The 17533-nt window shown below is 51.5% G+C and overlaps 1 protein-coding gene across 1 annotated transcript; it reads left to right on the forward strand.

Moving 5' to 3' along the window:
- The first annotated feature begins 367 nt into the window (after positions 1-367).
- On the forward strand, positions 368-17527 carry CCDC15 (coiled-coil domain containing 15). Its single transcript, XM_074851042.1, has 11 exons — positions 368-595; positions 1277-1474; positions 3534-3683; positions 4584-4766; positions 5616-5714; positions 10031-10195; positions 11564-11683; positions 13731-13834; positions 16082-16258; positions 16331-16479; positions 17188-17527. Exons 1-11 carry the CDS (start codon positions 368-370, stop codon positions 17307-17309), a joined length of 1695 nt encoding a protein of 564 aa, XP_074707143.1. The 3' UTR covers positions 17310-17527.
- The last annotated feature ends 6 nt before the right edge of the window (positions 17528-17533 follow it).

Consider the following 17533-nt stretch of genomic DNA (forward strand, 5'->3'; position numbering starts at 1 on the left):
GGCCCCAGCAGGATGGAGATGCTTTGGGAGAGATTTTGGGGGGGGGGGGGTTATAGGGGGATGCTACGGGAAGGTGTTTTGGGGGGGACTTTTTGGGAGGACATTATAGGGAGATGCTCTGGGGGGCTTCTGGGGGGGACGTTGTGGGGAGATGTGATAAGAAGGTGCTTTGGGAGGGTTCGGGGATGCTCTGGGGGACACTGTGGGGATATTTGGGGGGGACTGTCAGGGGGATGCTCTGGGGGGGTATTTTAGGGATTCTCAGGGGGTTGTTTCGGGGATGTCCCGCGGGGGGGGCACAGAACAGTCACCACACACACACACACACACATCCCCACCTTGGACACCCGCGGCGGGACGCGAACCCATGGGCCCAGGAGCCTGTGGGGGCGGGGCCAGAGGGGCTGGGGCGGTGGGCGGAGCCAGAGGGGCTGCGCCTGTGGGCGGGGATGAGGGCGGGGCCAGAGGGGCTGTGCCTACGGGTGGGGCTGTGGGCGGGGCCAAAGGGGCTGCGCCTATGGGCGGGCTCGTGGGCGGGGCCAGGCGGGCGGAAGTGGCGCCGGGATTCAAAGCGTCGGTTGAGGCGGAAGTGGCGGTTGGTGCGGCCTGGGGGGGCCGGTGGGGCCTGGGGGGCCGGGGCGGTGTGGGGGGGTCAGAGAAGGGGTGCGGGGAGGGGATTCAAGGGCTGGGGGTGTCCGGGGGCTGAAGGGAGGGGAGGGGGGTTATGGGGAGGTGAAGCTGCGGGGGGGGGGGGGGGGGGGGGGGGGGTGCGATGGGTGAGGGGATTGGGGGGCTGGGGGTATAGGGGCCCTCAGCGAGGGGTTGGGGGTCCCCAGTCACTGTGGAGGGGCTGCAGGGCTGCTGTGGGGAGCCCTGGCGTTGGGTAACTGGGGGGGGGGTACAGCGGTGTGGGGGGAGCAGTGGGGTGCGGGGTGCAGGAGATGGAGGTTTGGGGGGGAGGGGGGGGGCTGTGGCTGCAGGTTGGGGTACCTGGGGGGGGCAGGAAATGGGGGTTGGGCGGGGAGGCGGTGCTGTGAGTGTAGGTTGGGGTACCTGGGGCTGCAGGAGATGGGGGTTTGGGTGGTGGGGGGTGCTGTAGATGCTGGTTGGGGTACCTGCGGGTGCAGGAGATGGGGGTTTGGGGGGGGTGGGGGGGCTGTGGGTGCAGGTTGGGGTACCTGTGGGTGCAGGAGATGGGGGTTTGGGGGGGTGGGGGGGCTGTGGGTGCAGGTTGGGGTACCTGGGGGACATGCTCACCCCTCTGCCCCTTCCCCAGGGCCAAACCCACTGTGGTGCCCGGATGCTGCCACCCACCAAGGAACAGCCCCGGGGGGCCGGGGAGCACCCGGGGGGCCGTCGAGCGAGACCCCCGCGGCAGAGCTGGCAGGTGCTGGCCCAGAGGAGCCAGAGTGTGGCCCCTGTGGGTGTCTGGGTGGAGAGTGGCCCGGACCAGCCGCAGGAGAGCCTGGCCTTTGTGAGTGCTGCTCTGGGCTGGTGGGTCTCGTCAGGGGTGTCCCCAACCCCTCTGGTTGTGCCAGTAAACCCTGCGGGGGCGGCTGGGGCTGGAAATGAGCTTTATCTCTGTTTGAAGGCAGCCGGGAGGGCTGCTCCTAAAAATAAATTTATTTTAATGATTTTTAGTAGGGTCAAAAGCCACTGTGGTGACCATGGGGCTTGGTGGCCTGTTTATACAAGCCTGGAGTTGATTTCCCTCAAATAAGCTGTGTTTTTTTAGGAGAAATGCATCAGTTTTAAACACGGGTCAGGTGAGGAATCCAGCCAGGGCTCTAATCAGCTGCCGTTGATTGCTTAATTATTTGTACTGGGTGCTTTTAGTTTTGACTGGGCCTTTAGATTTTCAGCACGTTCTTTTCTAGAAGCTGCCTTCCAGTTTAGGTAGCGCAGCTAAAACTTACCAGGTTCGTGCCCCACCGTGTGAGGTTCTTTTCTCACCATTCCTGGCTGCTCCTTGGTTTATGAGCGCTGGGTTTGGAGCCCCACCCTGTAGCTTTGCATTGAGGTGCCCGTGCTGTACTCAGCTGACTGGTCCCCCCCATATCTTCGCCTTCCCGTTCATCCGTAAAGGATGTGGGTCAGCCAAGATTTTATTCCATGTTGCTTATTTTTTAAAAAAATAGTTGAATGTTTCAGGGTCTGGAGCCAATCTCTGCTGTACCCCATTAGAAACACTTAAGAAAATCTTTATCGATGCTTATCTCAGGGATTTCTGCTTTGAGGGTTATTATAAGAGGACTAAAAGTGCATTAAATATAGGATGATGAGTTCAGTCCCCTGTAATTAACATCTAAACGTTACAGAAGCTTCTGCCCTTCTGAGATGATTTATTTCCATATTGTAATTTAAATCCTGAAAGGTTGAGATAATATATGGAAATGAATCATCTCCATATTCCACATAACTTCCACCTTGGCACCATGAAACTTCTGGGCGAGCTGAACTCTTCTGACTGCTTCGGGGGGGCCCTGGGCACTCCCAGTCCTCCTCCCGGCACAGGAGCTTTTAGGTGCCTTCAGGTGTGGATAAAAGTGCACAGGGTTATCAGAGCTTATTTAATAAACTTTTTTACGCTAGCGGATCATATTAAAAAATATATATGAATGCCTGCTGCATCAGAATTGCTAATGAGGTTGCCAAGGGGGAGCGTAGCGAGCTGGCGGCGGCGCTGTTTTCTGTAGCTCTGGCTGGGTTTCATCGTTAACAGAGCAGATTTCTCCCCGTCTTCGTGTTTGGTTTGGTTGTGCTGACCTTGCTTTGCTGCTGGGAACGTTCCTGGCGGTCAGCGGGGTGTAGGGAGCATCCGACCCGGTGTTTGCTGAGTTGATTTTCAGACTCGCCCCTTTCCTCCATCCCTTCAGACTGATTTTTCTTGCTCTAGGCTGTGTGACAGCCAGGAGGGTGATACCAATTTTCTTTAAACCGTGGTAGTATCAGCAGAATTGCTTGGCGTGACTTCAAGCGAGAACCTTAAAAAAAAAAAAAAGGTGTTTCTTTTTTAGGTCATTGCTTTTAATCTTTTTACTTCAGATGGTAAAAACCTTCTCGGAGCTGTAGCCCTGCCTGTGCTGTGCTCTGCAAACTGCTTCCCTGATACGCCTCCAGCCTTGCTCTTGCAGAGTGTTAATGGGATCAGAGGCCAGCCTGTTCCTTTCGGATCCAGGCTTTGAATACTTGAGCATCCTTTCATGGGAGCAGGAGCTGGGAGTTGCTGTATGAAGCTGCTGCCTTTTTTTTTTTTTTTTTTCATTTCTATGTGCGTTGCAGAGAGTTCGAGGAGAGGGTGCGCGCGCTCCGTATCTGGCCAGCTAGAGTCAATCCAAGCTCATAATAATTCAGTAGACATTGTCCAAGCTGTTATGGCACAGATTTAGAAACAAAACATTAAGTTTGCTCTGGGTGCTGTTTGCCTGGCTTGCAGATGCAGGTGTGGGAAGGCAGGATGGAATGCAAGCTGCTGTAATGCTGCGATGTAGCAAAAAAAAAAAATCATTGAAATCTGCTTTCACCTCTTGCAGGCTTCAGCGTTTCAGGTGGAGGAGGAGCTGAAGGAGCAGCAACGGGAGAAGGCAGCCAGCCTGAGACGCTTCCAGGGAGAGGTGAGGCAGCGGGTGAACCAGCAGGTCAGGATGCGAAGAAAGCAGCAGCTGCAGCAGTCCTGCGAAGCGGTAAGCAGATCCCTGTCCCTGCCTCACCAGCAGTCTTGTGGGAGAGACCTCTCTGAAAGCATGTAAATGAGTTAAAAAAAACCCAAAAACACAACAAACCCAACCCACTAGACCTCAAGTTAAGATGTTGATAAGAAAAAGCCAGGAAGCTCGTGGTCACGGCAGGCCCTGTGGCTGCGAACGGTGTCCCCTCAGGTGAGGTCAGCGTGACCCCTTGGCTCGCTCTGGTGCTTTAAGCCCTTTGTGTCCCTGTGGAAAGGTCACTGGCTCTCTTGGGCAGCAGCAGAACAGAGTCCTGGTGCTCTGTGCAGAATTGTTAAAATTCTGTTAAGTCAAAAAAAAAAAATAGCCAGGCCAGAGTTGTGAATGATGCAGGTGTCTCCTGGTTGCATCTGCAGCAAAGCAGCTTATTTCTGCCATCCCTTTTCCAGGGTGGTCAAATAGTTCACCAGCCACACTTTCACCCTGTCTCCACATTCCCAGCCCTGGGGGCTTGTTTTAGGTTATTCTGTGAATATATTGAATCCTTTCTGCTTTTAAACAACTGCCAGGGAGACTTGCCAGAAACTGACTGTGAAGCAAGAAGGGAATGCACTGAAATGTCAATGGGTTTGGCCACCCCTGGGGTGTTTGGGCCGTTTCCAGGGCTCGGGAGGCATGCTGGAGTGGGGCTGTCCTCACGTAACTCTGCCAGCGCCGCTCCAAGCTGAATGTCCGTGGATGCCCCTGAGAGCCTGGGGGCTCTTTGTGCCCCCCTCCGCGTGGAAAACAAAATTGTCCATCCCAAGAAACGCCACCAAATCGAGGCAGCGCCTCCCGCGCAGCGCGGGGGATGTCCTGCTGGACGATGGTTAGAGATTTACAGGTGGCTTTTGAGCTCTGGGGTCTGTGTCCCGGCAGGCGGAGAGGGAGAGCAGCGTGGCCGCGCAGTACGCGGGCTCCGTGCTGCGCTTCGCCCCCAGGAAGAGCACGTGCCTGTTCCGGAGCCCCCCCACACCCAGAATCTGCAGTCCTGGCGCTCGCGTGGTCCCGCCACCGCAGCCGGGGATGGGAGACGAGCCGTTCCAGCAGCAAGCTGCCGAGGTGAGCACTTCCCCTCCTGCAGTTCTCATCCCTGCTTCGGCCTGCTGGATGCTCGCGGCTTGAGATGCAGGGCAGGCGATATTTTTTTTTCTTTTACAACGCATCCCTTAATATTTTTTTTTTTTCAATCCAGCTTACATTTTCACGCCGGTTTACTGAATATTGTACTCCTCCCCAGCGCTCATCAGAGCATCAAATAGGATAGTAGATGTCTTCCTGGAGGGCGCTGGGGTTGAACTTGCCCTGCTTGCTTGTAGATACAGTGAATTTTCACCCCCCCCCCGCCGCGTTCAGGGACTTGTTGCTGCGCAGCCCTGTCGTAGCAGAGAGGTGGCACTAGGTGGTGCCACCTCATTGCAGCTTGTCTCCTGCAGACCTGGAGTGTGGGAGCGGGAAATCTTGGAAAAACCACCCTTAGGGGACTGTTTTAAGCTTTTTTTTTTTTTTTTAATAGTGATGTTTGTGCGCCATAGAAAGCACGTGTGTTCGCTGAGGAGCTGGAGTTATTCTGCTTCCCTTGGGGTGGGGAATCGCTTCTGGGCAGGACAATCAGGGACCTGGGACTTGTGGCATCTCAGCAAAGTGTTTTGGGAGCGGATGAACTGTCACCAAGCCCTTTAATCGTGCCTGGATCAGGATTTCAGTGCACTGGGCAGCTCTGAAACAGACACCTGGGGTTGTAGGTTACCCAGTTGTGTATTGAGTTACTCTCCCTTGATCAAGCACCTTGGCTGGAGCAGGGTGCAGTAGGAGACCCTGCTGCAGCTGAAGTTCTTGGCGTAGCCCTCACGGAAAGCCGCCAGTGACCACTTCTTCTGTCTTGTCTTTACCTTCCCTCTTAAACGGCAGCTTAGCAAAACCCTGAAGCAAGTTCGGCGCAGGCTGGCGTCCTGCAAAACCGTGCTCCAAGGAGCCCCCGAACTCCCCGGCGGAATCTGGAGCCGAGAGGTGAGCAAGGGGTGCCTGGGGCAGGGTAGGAGGAATTACCTTGCAAACAGTTGAAGGTCTGGCTCTAAATTAGCAATTCCAAAGCGTGGTTCAGTGAGTGTCTCCAGCAGAAGTGAAACAAACTGGGCTTTTGTGCCCCACCTGATGATTACCCCGTGGATTTCGTTGGCCTGAGGGCTCCATCCCTCTGTTCTTGCTGCCTTCTCTGAAAGGCGACAGGATAAAGTGAGTGAAAACCCCTCTGTTTGCAGGGACTAACAAGAGATAAACTAGGAAACAGGAATTCAAAAAAGGTTCTTTTAAAGGCTGAGATTGTGATCTGGGTATCCGGGAGGAATGTGATGATCAGCCCTCCCCTTAGGTGCCTTTATTTCTTCAGCAGACCTCAACAGCCATTTCCCTTGCATCAATCCCTTGTTTTGTGTGGGCAGCGAAGATCTGGAGGGTTTTCCTTACGCAGGGCTGGCTTCTGGTAGAGAATTGTTGGCACGCATCTGCCTTCCTTGAAGCAGTGCATAGGAGCCACGTAAGGAGGTCAGTGCCGAGTGCCTCGCCTTTTGTTCTGCTGAATTTCATCCTGCTTTTGTCACTTCGGTTCTCAAGAGCAGCTTTATGTCACAGCTATTATCCTGCTTTCTATGCCAAGACCTTTCTTAAACTGACAGACTTTGACCATCCTGGAGAACACCAGCAGCGACCCAACCTGGTATTTTGTCTTCGTGCCTCCTCCTGAGCTAGTTTCCTGCCCGTCTTGCAATTCTTCATTCCCATTTCTTTCTCGGGTTCATCAAAGGTGAAGTAGATCTTGGCTGGCTGTTATCTAGAAAATACCTTTTATATAAGGGCTGGTCCTGCTCCTCCTCCACGGTGTACTGTTGGATTTCTGTTCAAGGAAGTCAGCTTTGCCAACAAGAGTTACAGAAACGGTGTAATTATGGGCTCGAAAGCGTCGTTACCGGATTCCAACACTAAACATACCTTCTGCTTAAGTCCTCGGTGCGTTCAGACGGCTCAGGGAGATGGAGTGATTCATTACTTCGCTATTAGCAGCACTGAAGCCTCGCGTGAATAATAAAGCCTCTGCCCCTGCAAGCCAGAGGGTTGCAGAACACAGCGAGAAGAATGTGTGGGAGTTCCGTGGCGACTCATCCACGGCAGGGAGAAACAAGGCTGGGAGGGATCGGGGCCATCCTCCCACCTGAACCTGAGTAGCTACACTTAATCTACGCTCCCTTCATACCTCTGGCACGGAGGATTTAACAGCTCCCCGTGGCAGTTTATTCCGGGGGGGGATCTATTGATTTATTCCATTACTCTGTTTTATTACTCCAAGATAGTAGAGGAAAAAAAGCTCTAATATTAATCTGAATCTTTCCCCCTGTGTGAGGGTTTGCCGTGGTCACAGGCAGGACAGCAGCTTGTTCCCTTCTTTTCAGATGCAAAAGGCTGCCTTGGTAATTGCTGCTGTAGTGCACTGCGTTGCCCTTTGCTTTTGTCCTGGTCGAATTTCCTTGCGCTGACTATTCCAGCTGATTTCTTTGGCTTGAACCCAGGCATTTTTAGCCTGTTCTCAAATACTTCTGCAACTTCAAGTGGCTCGGTGGGGTCGGTAAATATAATCAAGGTTCTTCTTTCTTCCACCATCCAGGCCAATAATGAAATTAGCAAGCAGAGCCCACCTAGTTCTTACTCTATTTTTGTGCAGTGAACTCCTGAGACTGAATCTGGGTAGTGATTTTAATCAGTGTTACACTTCCAGTATAATAGTTTCATCTAACCGATTTTTCTTTTCACAAGTGTTGAATTAGGCCATGTCAGAAGCTGAGCTAAAATCGAGATGTCTTCTGCTGCTCTTTGCCCGAGGCCTCTTTCTTCTATTGTAGGAGAAATTCAAACCAGCTAGACACGACTTGCTCTTGATGAATTTATGCTGGTTGCTGCTTATCTTGTTTTCTAGCAGTTTACAGGCAGTTTGCGAGGTAATTTCCTCTTGTTTTTCTAGAAGTCAGGCAGTTAAACTCTTGAGGCTAAAATCTTCTCATTAGTATTTCCTTTTCCCCTCCTTTATTTGAAGATAGACACCTTTCTGATAATGGGGACCTCCACAGGTTTGGGGGTGTGGGAGGAGTGGGCTGTTAGCAGCTTGTCTGCCAGTAACCCAGGGCAGGTCCTGCTTAAAAACCTCAGCTCCTGGGAATAATCTGACTCTTCCCAATAATAATCCCAGATTTTTCTGGCTCCTCCTGTTGGCTCAGAGCAAGTCTTTGGCTGAACACTGATGCCCAGAAGCATCAAACGCTGTTGTTCTCGGTGTCCCCTGGTAGCTGTCCTTCTGGAGCAGTGAGTCTTTAGTCTCAAAGCCTGACTTGTTACCTTGTTCTCTCTTATCTTACTTAGAGCTTTGACCTTTCTGGCACTTGTTTTGTTTTTTTTGTCCCCACGTGCTTGTGTTGTCTCCTGTGTGATTCCTTCAGTAATCTGACCCGTGCTCCCCTTCCTCCGTGCTGGCATGGATCGCGGGCGCACGAAGACCTTGGGATTTAGCCAGGGTTGTCTCCCACTGTGCTGCTTGTCTTTCCACTCTAGCCAGCTAGTTTGCATTTTCTCAGTTCAAAGGAACTGTTGCTTCTCCTTCAGTCCTCTTTTCTGCATTTTTCTTTTTTTTCTTTTTCCTTCTTCCCTCTAAAGAGTTGCATTCCGTGTGATCAGTAATCCACGTTCCCAAAATCATTGCTCTTCCTCTCTTCCAGACGTTTCTTTTCGGGTCAAAAACATCCAGAGAGTTTCTTCCCTGCTTTCCCAAGCAGATACCTAGATGGTAATCGGGTGGAAATGACCTGTCCGGTGTTTCAGATGATCCTGCTCACCAAGTCTTCAGCCGCTTTGCCCTTAGGGTATGGTAGACTGCTGTAGGTTCCCAGCATGACAGCACCCAAAATCTTTTCACCAACTGATCATTCCCCAAAGTTAGTGGATTTTTTTCCACAGTTTCATTTCCTTCTACTTTCTGATAGAACGGCAATAACCACAGAATCATCTGGGTTGGAAAAGCCCCCTTGAAGCTCCTCCAGTCCAACCATGAACCTCCCCCTGACCGTTCCCAACTCCACCAGATCCCTCAGCGCTGGCTCAACCCGACTCTTCAACCCCTCCAGGGATGGGGACTCCCCCCCTGCCCTGGGCAGCCCATTCCAACACCCAACAACCCCTTCTGCAAAGAAATCCTTCCTAAGAGCCAGTCTGACCCTGCCCTGGCGCAGCTTGAGGCCATTCCCTCTTGGCCTGGCGCTGGTTCCTTGGCTCAAGAGACTCCTCCCCCCTCTCTGCACCCTCCTTTCAGGGAGTTGTAGAGGGCCATGAGGTCTCCCCTCAGCCTCCTCTTCTCCAGACTAAACCCCCCCAGTTCCCTCAGCCGCTCCCCATCAGACCTGTGCTCCAGACCCTGCACCAGCTCCGTTGCCCTTCTCTGGACACGCTCGAGTCATTCAAGGGCCTTTTTGGAGTGAGGTTTTGTCCAAAACTGAACCCACTCATCGAGGTGTGGCCTCACCATTCCTTTCTTCCCTCGTCCTCACCAAAGCAGCTCTTCTGTGTTGTGTTTCTGCCGTAACAGGGTCCATAGAGTAATTCCTACGCCTATCAAATAACTCCGGGCTGTCTCTGTCCTTCCTGTATGGCAGCAGAGCCACCTCCAGGGATCCCTGGCGTGACCTGCTCTCTTCCTGTTGATCCATCCTCTCCCACTCTCAGCAGCCCTGCTCTTCCCTTCCTAGCATGCTGAAGGGACATCAAGGCAGGGGAAAAGAAAAAAAAAAAAAAAAAAAAAAATATCCTGGCTCCAAGCTTGCTTCTGGCATTTTAATTTTTTAGTTTGTAGGAAACAATCTGCTGCCTCTCAAAATATTGTTAATTGCCACCGGGGAGCCTGCCCACTTACCATCTGAAGGAGTATGCTACGTACTAGAGTGTCACTCCAGAGATCCCCCCAACTCCTTGCAGTCGTGAAACAGCGCCTGGAGAGGTCTTTTCCTTGCCTTTCCTTCGCCCCACACACATCTGTCCCTCTGTTTCTGTAGTTGGTGAGAACGTAGTCACGAATTACCCAGCTAAATTCAGATTATCTTTTTTCTGGCTCTCGTGCCTTGCAGTGATGCTTGAACGTGTGGTGTTGCTGCTCGCCAGGTCTTGACTGACTCTACAGAGCTCGGGTTAAAGCTACTTCTGAACCTGTGCACGAGGATGTTGAATTTGCCTCGGCACTGAAGCAGCCACATTTGAATTCCATGTTTACGCTGGTCTGTTCCCTTCTCCTCCAGAAACCAGAGTCTTGCAAGACAGCCACGGTGCCCGCAGGAGATGAGAGTGAGGAAATCCTTCTGGCAGGGCATCACGATCTTCCAGCTGAACTGCAAGACCAGGGGACAACCCCGCAGCAGGCTGAGCAAGATGATGACTTCTACATCAAAATTGAATTTGAAAAAGTAAGACTCCTACGGGGCTGGGCCAGTTGGTCTTGAGAGATGGCTTTAAACTGCAACAGGGGAGGGTCAGACTGGACATGAGGGAAAAACGTTTCCGAGAAAGAGTGGTCAGAGAGTGGAATAGGCTGCCCAGGGAGGGGGTGGAGTCCCCATCCCTGGGTGTGTTTAAGGGCCGTTTGGATGAGCTGTGGGGGGATGTGGGGTAGGGGAGAACTTTGTAGAGTCGGGCTGAGGGTTGGACTCGATGATCCCGAGGGGCTTTTCCAACCAGAATGATTCTGTGAGAGGTTCGAATCGTTGGGATTTGGGTTTATTTCAGCAGAGGCTGCTGTTGCAGGAGAGCAGTTGCTCCCTCAGGCCTGGTTAACTCTTAAGCCTACTGTCATCAAAACAGGCTCAAGAGTGTCAAAACGAAGTGAGATTGGCGGCTTCTGTTTCGCTGCTTTCATCTTGCAGCTGTGGCTTCAAAAGGGGTTTTATTTGTGCCTGCCTTGTGATGCCAGTTGGCTGGCGCTCAGCAGAAATCTGAAACTGTGTGCAATTGCATCGTATGCTCAACTGAGCTCCGCCGCAGCCGGCGGGACCTGCAACTGCCTCCGGTCCAGAGCCCCACTTGGAGGCAGCAGCGGGGTGGAAGAGCTGCGGGTGGTGCATCAAATCAGCCAGAAACCAACTAGAAAAGAAAAAAAACCAAAAAACCTTTACATCAGGGCTGAGGGTGACAATTCCTGTGCCTTGGGCTGGTGAAACCCCTCCCTTAGAGGTTCTGTGAATCTGCTTGTGAGGACCGAGCTGATGTATTTATTGATGCCTCTTTTGTTTTCAGGCTTTCGTTAAGTGTCTGAGGTGTGGAAATGTTTTGCCCTGATTACCTGGAGTAGTTAGCCAATACTTGATGGCTATAGCAGCATGTGCTGGTGATTAGTCCAGCTGGGAGCAGAAATACTGGCTTAAATATTGCACAGAGGGAAGAAGGCGGAGGTTTAGGCTGAGGTCTTGGGAGGCGTTGGCTGTTGAATTCCCCTGACTCTTGTTATTTTTATTATTATTTGTATTGCTGTTATTTTTCTTGCACTTTGTGAAGTTTGTAATGAAAGTTTGGGGAGGGGAGGTGTGAATCCACATTTAAGCTAAACCAGAAACCTCCTCCAAGGATAGCTTTAGAATTGTTTTGACAAAGCTTTGGTGCTCCTGCACGGAGATGTCCCATGTGTCTCTCCTGTCTATAGCCAACCTATAGCCTAAAAAAAGAAGTGGGTTACCCTGCTGAGGACTGTAGGGATCCTCCAGCGAGGAGTATTTTGCTGAGGGAAGATGAGAAACTTGACCGTGAAGATGCTGATGCTGCTTTCTGCTGTTATCTTCCAGTTCTGTGACAGATCAGTGAAGGACTCGAGCTTGCCCGAGCCCCCGCAGAGGCTGCACGCCGATGACCAAGCTCCCCTCATCCTCTGGGCTGGTGTAGACCGTGAGGAAACCAAGAAGCAGGTTTGTCCGCTGGAGCCAAGTCCTCATTGTTTCATCTCCATTTCAGGACTGAAAGGGGTTGAGCGTAGGGGATGCTGCTAGCTCAGATAAGAAGCCTCAGGAGCAGCTTTAATTATGAAGCATCGACTAGGGTTGTAAGTTTGTCGGCGCTGGTTGTGTCTCAGGTCTTGGGCAAACCCATCGGGTTCTTGTTTTAAGGTCTTGTCGTGACCGTAAGCGCAAACGGGGGATCTGAATAACCCTGAAGGGTTGGAGCGTTCGTTTTGCCTTGGTAGAACAAAGGTGTCGCTTTCTGTAGTTGCACGGAGAGAGACGGGAGCTGCCAAAAATGCTTTTGGGGAAAAAAAAAAAAGGAACAAAATCCACTTGTATCTTGTGTTGGGTGTAAGGCGGGGAATTATAAAGGTTTCTACCGTATCAGCAACTACCAGGCAGCGGGACGGTGGCTTTCAAGCACAGACTGCGGGTCTGATGCTGAATGTCTGATTTTTATGAGAATTTTATTTAAATTGTCATAAATTTTATTTACCAGCCTGCATCCAGGACAGTTTAGCTCATGCAAAGAGATGATGTTTCTCTTGAATGTCTAAAGGAAGTGACTTTTATTTTCCTGCTTCTGATGTGGAGTACTTCCCTCTTCTTTTGTCGGCTTTTTTGCAGTAAAACTCGAAAGGACTTTGAACAAATTGCTGCTTTTTTTTGTTGTTTTTTATGTGCATTTTTCCAACAAGCTGATTCAAAATCCGGTTGTGGTTTCTAGACGGCGTGACAGCAGCTGGGGCCTGTCAGGCAGCTCCTTCCCCCAGCGGTTCCCTCTGCCCCTTTGCTTTTTATCTCCTTGGCTCTGATCCATCCCGAGATAACTGGTTTTGCAGCACTCTCTTCCGCATGGGTTTTTTCCATCCAGCTTTCTCCTCTTTCAGCCTGGCGATCTCTCCTGCTCCTTTATCTCCAGCTGCGCGGGGCGTTTTCCGCTGGGCGAGATGGACAAACTCAGCCCATAACTCTTGGCGTCGATGAGGAAAAATCCACGCCTTAAACTTTCTGGCATCGTGGAGCTCAAACTAACTGTGTGCTGCCTGATTCCCGTGGGGGCGGGAGGGCTTTTGGTGTGAGCTTTAGCCAGGAGGTTTCCCTACCATTGCGGCATCGGTGGAGTTAGCCCAGACACTAAACCTCCTCGTGTGTAGTATCTGTGTTGGAGTTGTTCCCTGCAGGGCTCTTAAATTTCTCTCAGCAATGAGTTTGCCACCTCTGTGGTTCTGCGTGTAGTGGGTCCAGCTTGGTGTTGTACACTCTTTTTTTTTTTTTTTTTTTGGAGATACATGTTTTCAGTGAACTGCAGATGACCACCGGTCCCCAGGTGAACCGAAATTCTTGGCCTGTAGCTCGTAGTCCTCTGGTGAAGTGGGAACCAGCTCTCTTACCCCCAGGAAAGTGAGAGTTTAGGAGTTTGTCAGATGACAGAGCTTCCATCCGCAGGAGGGTTCGGTCGAGGGGTGCTGGTACAAAGCTGAGGTGCCTCGGTTGCCCTCTCCGAGCTGACCATGGTCTCTCCAGCTTCTCAGTCCTGGGGCATGTGCACAAGGAGGCGTCTGAGGGTCTCTTGGGGAAGGAGAGAGGTTTCTATCCTGATAGACCTGCACTCCAGAAATCACGCTGAGCGCTGATACCACAGAATCATCTCGGTTGGAAAAGCCCTTGAAGCTCCTCCAGTCCAACCATGAACCTCCCCCTGACCGTTCCCAACTCCACCAGATCCCTCAGCGCTGGCTCAACCCGACTCTTCAACCCCTCCAGGGATGGGGACTCCCCCCCTGCCCTGGGCAGCCCATTCCAACGCCCAACAACCCCTTCTGCAAAGAAATCCTTCCTAAGAGCCAGTCTGACCCTGCCCTGGCGCAGCTTGAGGCCATTCCCTCTTGGCCTGGCGCTGGTTCCTTGGCTCAAGAGACTCCTCCCCCCTCTCTGCACCCCCCTTTCACTCGCTATCAATCCCAGCCTGCCCCCAGACGTCCTTCTCAGAGGTGCCTCTTCTCTCCCGCAGCGTCAGAACGAGTACCTGAGATACAGGCGCCTCTTCATGAATATCGAGCGCGAGCAAGTGAGGGAGCAGCAGAGGCAGAAGGAGAGGCAGAAGCAAATGGCCCAGTGAGTACGCGCAGATGAGAGCCAGCCTCTCGGTATCGCCACCTCCTTCGCAGGCAGGGCCACCCCTGGGGTCTCGTGTGCTTGGCTGGTGTGAGCGAGGCAACGGGTATTTTGGAAAGTGTTTCTGCAGCCTAAATGCAGAGGCTTTGAGAAGATTGTGCAGCTTGATGTGGGGAAAAAAAAAAAAATCCACACGATGGGTAGCATTCTGCCTCCTTGGCTGCAAGCTGCCCTGATGGATTAAAAAAGGCCACTTTATCAATTTTTTAGAAACCTGGGAGTACGTTGAAAGAAGCTCTGCAATATGAATGCCAGTTGTAAAGCCTGGCTTATCTCCTGGGTTTATTTTAGTGCCCGATCTGTTAACCCTGGGGTGGGATTCATTCAGCCAACCCCCCAGGAGAGACCCTTGGGCTGTGTTGAGTTTCTGAGTCCCCGTGCAGCTTGGATAGGAGTTGGGAGCCGAAACATCAGACTGGGAGAGCTGCAGCTCCCCAGACCGCGACTCTTGGGAACTGATCCCAGGACCCTGCGCTACACGGTCTGTGTTTAGAAACTTTGGGGTGAGGTCACGTCACTGTTGTTAAATTGATCTTATCTCTGGGGTTTTTAATACCAGACCCTTCGCCCTCACAGCTATAAATGTATATAGTGTAATAAAAAGATTTCCCAGCATTTGTTCCGCAGTTGAAAACTCGATATCTGTGTAAAAGTACGGGTACTTGTTTTGGTGGTTTAGTCATCTTCTCCCTTTTAAGGGGTTTGTTAAGGAGGAGCTCTGCAACTTCACACCAAAATAGGAAAGATACTCTTAATTTTATTTTTTTTTTTTTTTGTCTCTGGCTTGCTCTAAAATAAAACTATGTAGCTCTGACCATCTTGGTCTCTAAGGCCGGCTCTGCAGGGGTCAGGCTTTGTGGGAGCAGGACAGACACCCCAGGGCAGGATCTTCACAGTCACTTTTTAGTCAAAAGAAACGTTCCTCCAGCCACATTCCTGACTTTTAAATTGGCACTTGGGAGCTTCAGAGACCTTTTCTTGCCCTGCAAGTGCTGGCGAGACACCAGGGACTTCCTAGTTAGTGAGATATATATATATATATATTTTTTTTTTTTTCCCCTGGTTGCAGGGACGCTGATGGAGCTGCAAGCTGCTAAGTGTACGCGGAAAAGAGCTGGTTTTGTAATTTACTTAGTGTAAAGCCTTAAGTTGGCCTTGGCCTTAGTTTCTATAGCAGAAGATTTATGGTGGGGTAGTTAAGGCTCTATTACCACTTCATTTAAAAAACATTTTTGAGTTTATAACTTGACTAGAGAAGTTTTACTTCAGCACTTTCCTTCTGCATGTAAAGATTTGACCCCCCAAATGGAGGAACATCCGAAATGTCTCCTCCGATTATGCTTTCTCCCCCTGGCTTCTACCCAGCCTTGATTTTTTTTTTTTTTTTTTTCCCCTTATAAATGCCTTTTGGCAGTGATCAGCCTGTAACATGTTATTGCATTTGGTACTCATCAGCAGGAATAAAATGGCAGATGCTTCAGTTTAAAGTCTTTGTGCTTTGTAATTGCTACTTGTCAAGGGAACGTGCTTTGCGTTTGGTGTGACTTATACAACCCAGATTCCACCCAAAGGGCTGGAGGGTGCAAGGGAGATCGAGGAAATAGAGGAAGATTTGGTTCAAAATGCCTCTTAAAGCCTGTCTTGGGGTGAGTAGGTGTGGGATCTTTGGAGCTTCTCTGCTGTACGCAGCTCTCTCCTGCAGCCCCGTCCTGGAAGCTGCAAGGACAGCTTAGGGTAGGATCCAGGCTGCCCCACAATCGGAAGGAATCAGAAGTGGGGAGGCTGAGCTGTTGGTCCTTTCTGATGGATAGGAAAGAGCCCAGGCACCGCTCTTGGTTTTGGAAGGGCAGAAGAGCAGCTCTTTTGGGGAACTGCAGGCGGCACTTCCTAACAGGAGCACGTGTGAATGTGACGCAGGAGAAGGCCACGACGGTGAGAAAACTAGCAGGCAGGAGGAGGTCAAGGGCAGGAGAGCGTTCACGGGCTGGTATTGCCGTAGCGGGAAAGAAAGGAGGCTGGGAAAGCATTTTTTTACTGCTTTGTATTTAAAGCTTAAAAAGTCTGCGATTGGTGGAGTGATTTGGGCGAAGGCAGTGGCAGCATCTACATCCACCTGCCCTGATCTTACAAGCAGGGGAGCGGAGGTGGCGGTGGGGAGGCTCCTTCTGAGCGTGTGTGTCCCTGCAGGATTAAGAGCAAGAAGGAGAAGCAGCGCCGGGCGGAGGAGCAGAGGATGCGGGAGGTGGCTGCCCAGCAAGGACCCTCCCTGCGTGAGGGAGCCTGTGACACGCTGGCCCAGCTGAAACTGGTGGAGAGGAGAGAGAAGATGATTAAGGAAAAACAGCGAAATAAGGAGCATGTGAGGTACGGCTGGATGGCCTCTCCGTGCGCGGAGCCGGGTGTTACTGGCACAGGTGAATATTTTACCCCTTGCAGGTACCTCGAAGCTCTGCGGGCCCAGATGAGGGAGAAGATGAAGCTGTATAACATTGACTTGCCCCTGTTGTGCTCCTGCGGGTCCGATTTCTGGGACTCCCACCCGGATACCTGTGCCAACAACTGTGTCTTCTACAAAAACCACAAAGGTAAGAGCTCCTGCTTCTGGAGAGGGGGCGTCTAGATGGATCCCTGATTATACAGGGAGAAATCAAACGTGGCTGGATGTTTCCATGGTCCTGAGCTGCTGTTCAGAGATGCTCCTACGAACATAGTCCAGAGAGGGCAAGTCAGGTGCTCTGCTGCTTTTTTCTAACCCAACCTCTTCCTCTGTCCCTTCAGGGAGCTTAGTGGCACCCTCAGCAAAGCACCAGCCTCTCTAACGTGTTAAATAACGCTGCTGTAGTACACACGTGTGTTGGTAGAGGGAGAACCCTGAGGAAAACACTGCAAATCAGTTACGGGCACAGAAAACCTCTTTGCCTTCATGCTGAATCTTCTGCTGGGGGGATGCAAGAAGGTGGTAGGAATTGTCTTTGTTAGGTCATGGAGAGTGCTCTGGTTTTGAGTACAGCTCGGGAGAATGCCTGGCTGAGCAACTGGGAGTTGTCTTCTAGGGGAGGAAAAAAAAAAAAATAGAGAAATTGGGGCTTTATAAAAACCTTTGGCTTTCCCAGGCTCGTAATCATGCAGAGCACGCAAACAAGCATGTGGAAAACTACAGGCATGTTGATTAATCTTAAAAACCAGTTCTTCTCTTTTCTCCTTCATGGTCAAAGGCTGCAGCCAAGCCCAGTTTCAGGCCGTAAGTGAAACTTTCATCTCTTAACGCTGCTTCTGTGTCCCCTTGTGCTCAGCCTACAGCCACGCTCTGCAGTCCGTCATCTCATCCTGCGCCCCCACGGACACGAGCTCCTCGGCGAGGGCCCCGCTCCGAGACTTGGCCGCTCTCTGCGCTCGCTGGGGGAGGCCCCTGTGACAACGTCGTTCCCCTCCTGTATTTCTGGAACTGTTGGAAGCAGAGGGCAGGGCTGCGCCTTTGCTCTCCTACACCTTAGGCTCAGGTTTAAGTTGCCCCTCTCCTGTGCCTGTGCTTGGCTGGACCAGGAGTTGGTCCCATGACTCAGCGGGGCTGGTTTATAGGTTTATATACTTGAATTTTGGCGTTCAGTTCTAAATAAACTGTTTTCAAGGGTTGTTTGT

This window comes from Strix uralensis, chromosome 26 (genome assembly GCF_047716275.1).
Source record: "Strix uralensis isolate ZFMK-TIS-50842 chromosome 26, bStrUra1, whole genome shotgun sequence".
Lineage (NCBI taxonomy): Eukaryota > Metazoa > Chordata > Aves > Strigiformes > Strigidae > Strix > Strix uralensis.

Coding starts and splice junctions, on each gene's coding strand:
- CCDC15 (XM_074851042.1), top strand. CDS start 368: ATGGGCCCAGGAGCCTGTGGGGGCGGGGCCAGAGGGGCTGGGGCGGTG. Junction 3,684..4,583: donor TGCAGCAGTCCTGCGAAGCG/GTAAGCAGATCC, acceptor GTGTCCCGGCAG/GCGGAGAGGGAGAGCAGCGT. Junction 5,715..10,030: donor GCGGAATCTGGAGCCGAGAG/GTGAGCAAGGGG, acceptor CTTCTCCTCCAG/AAACCAGAGTCTTGCAAGAC.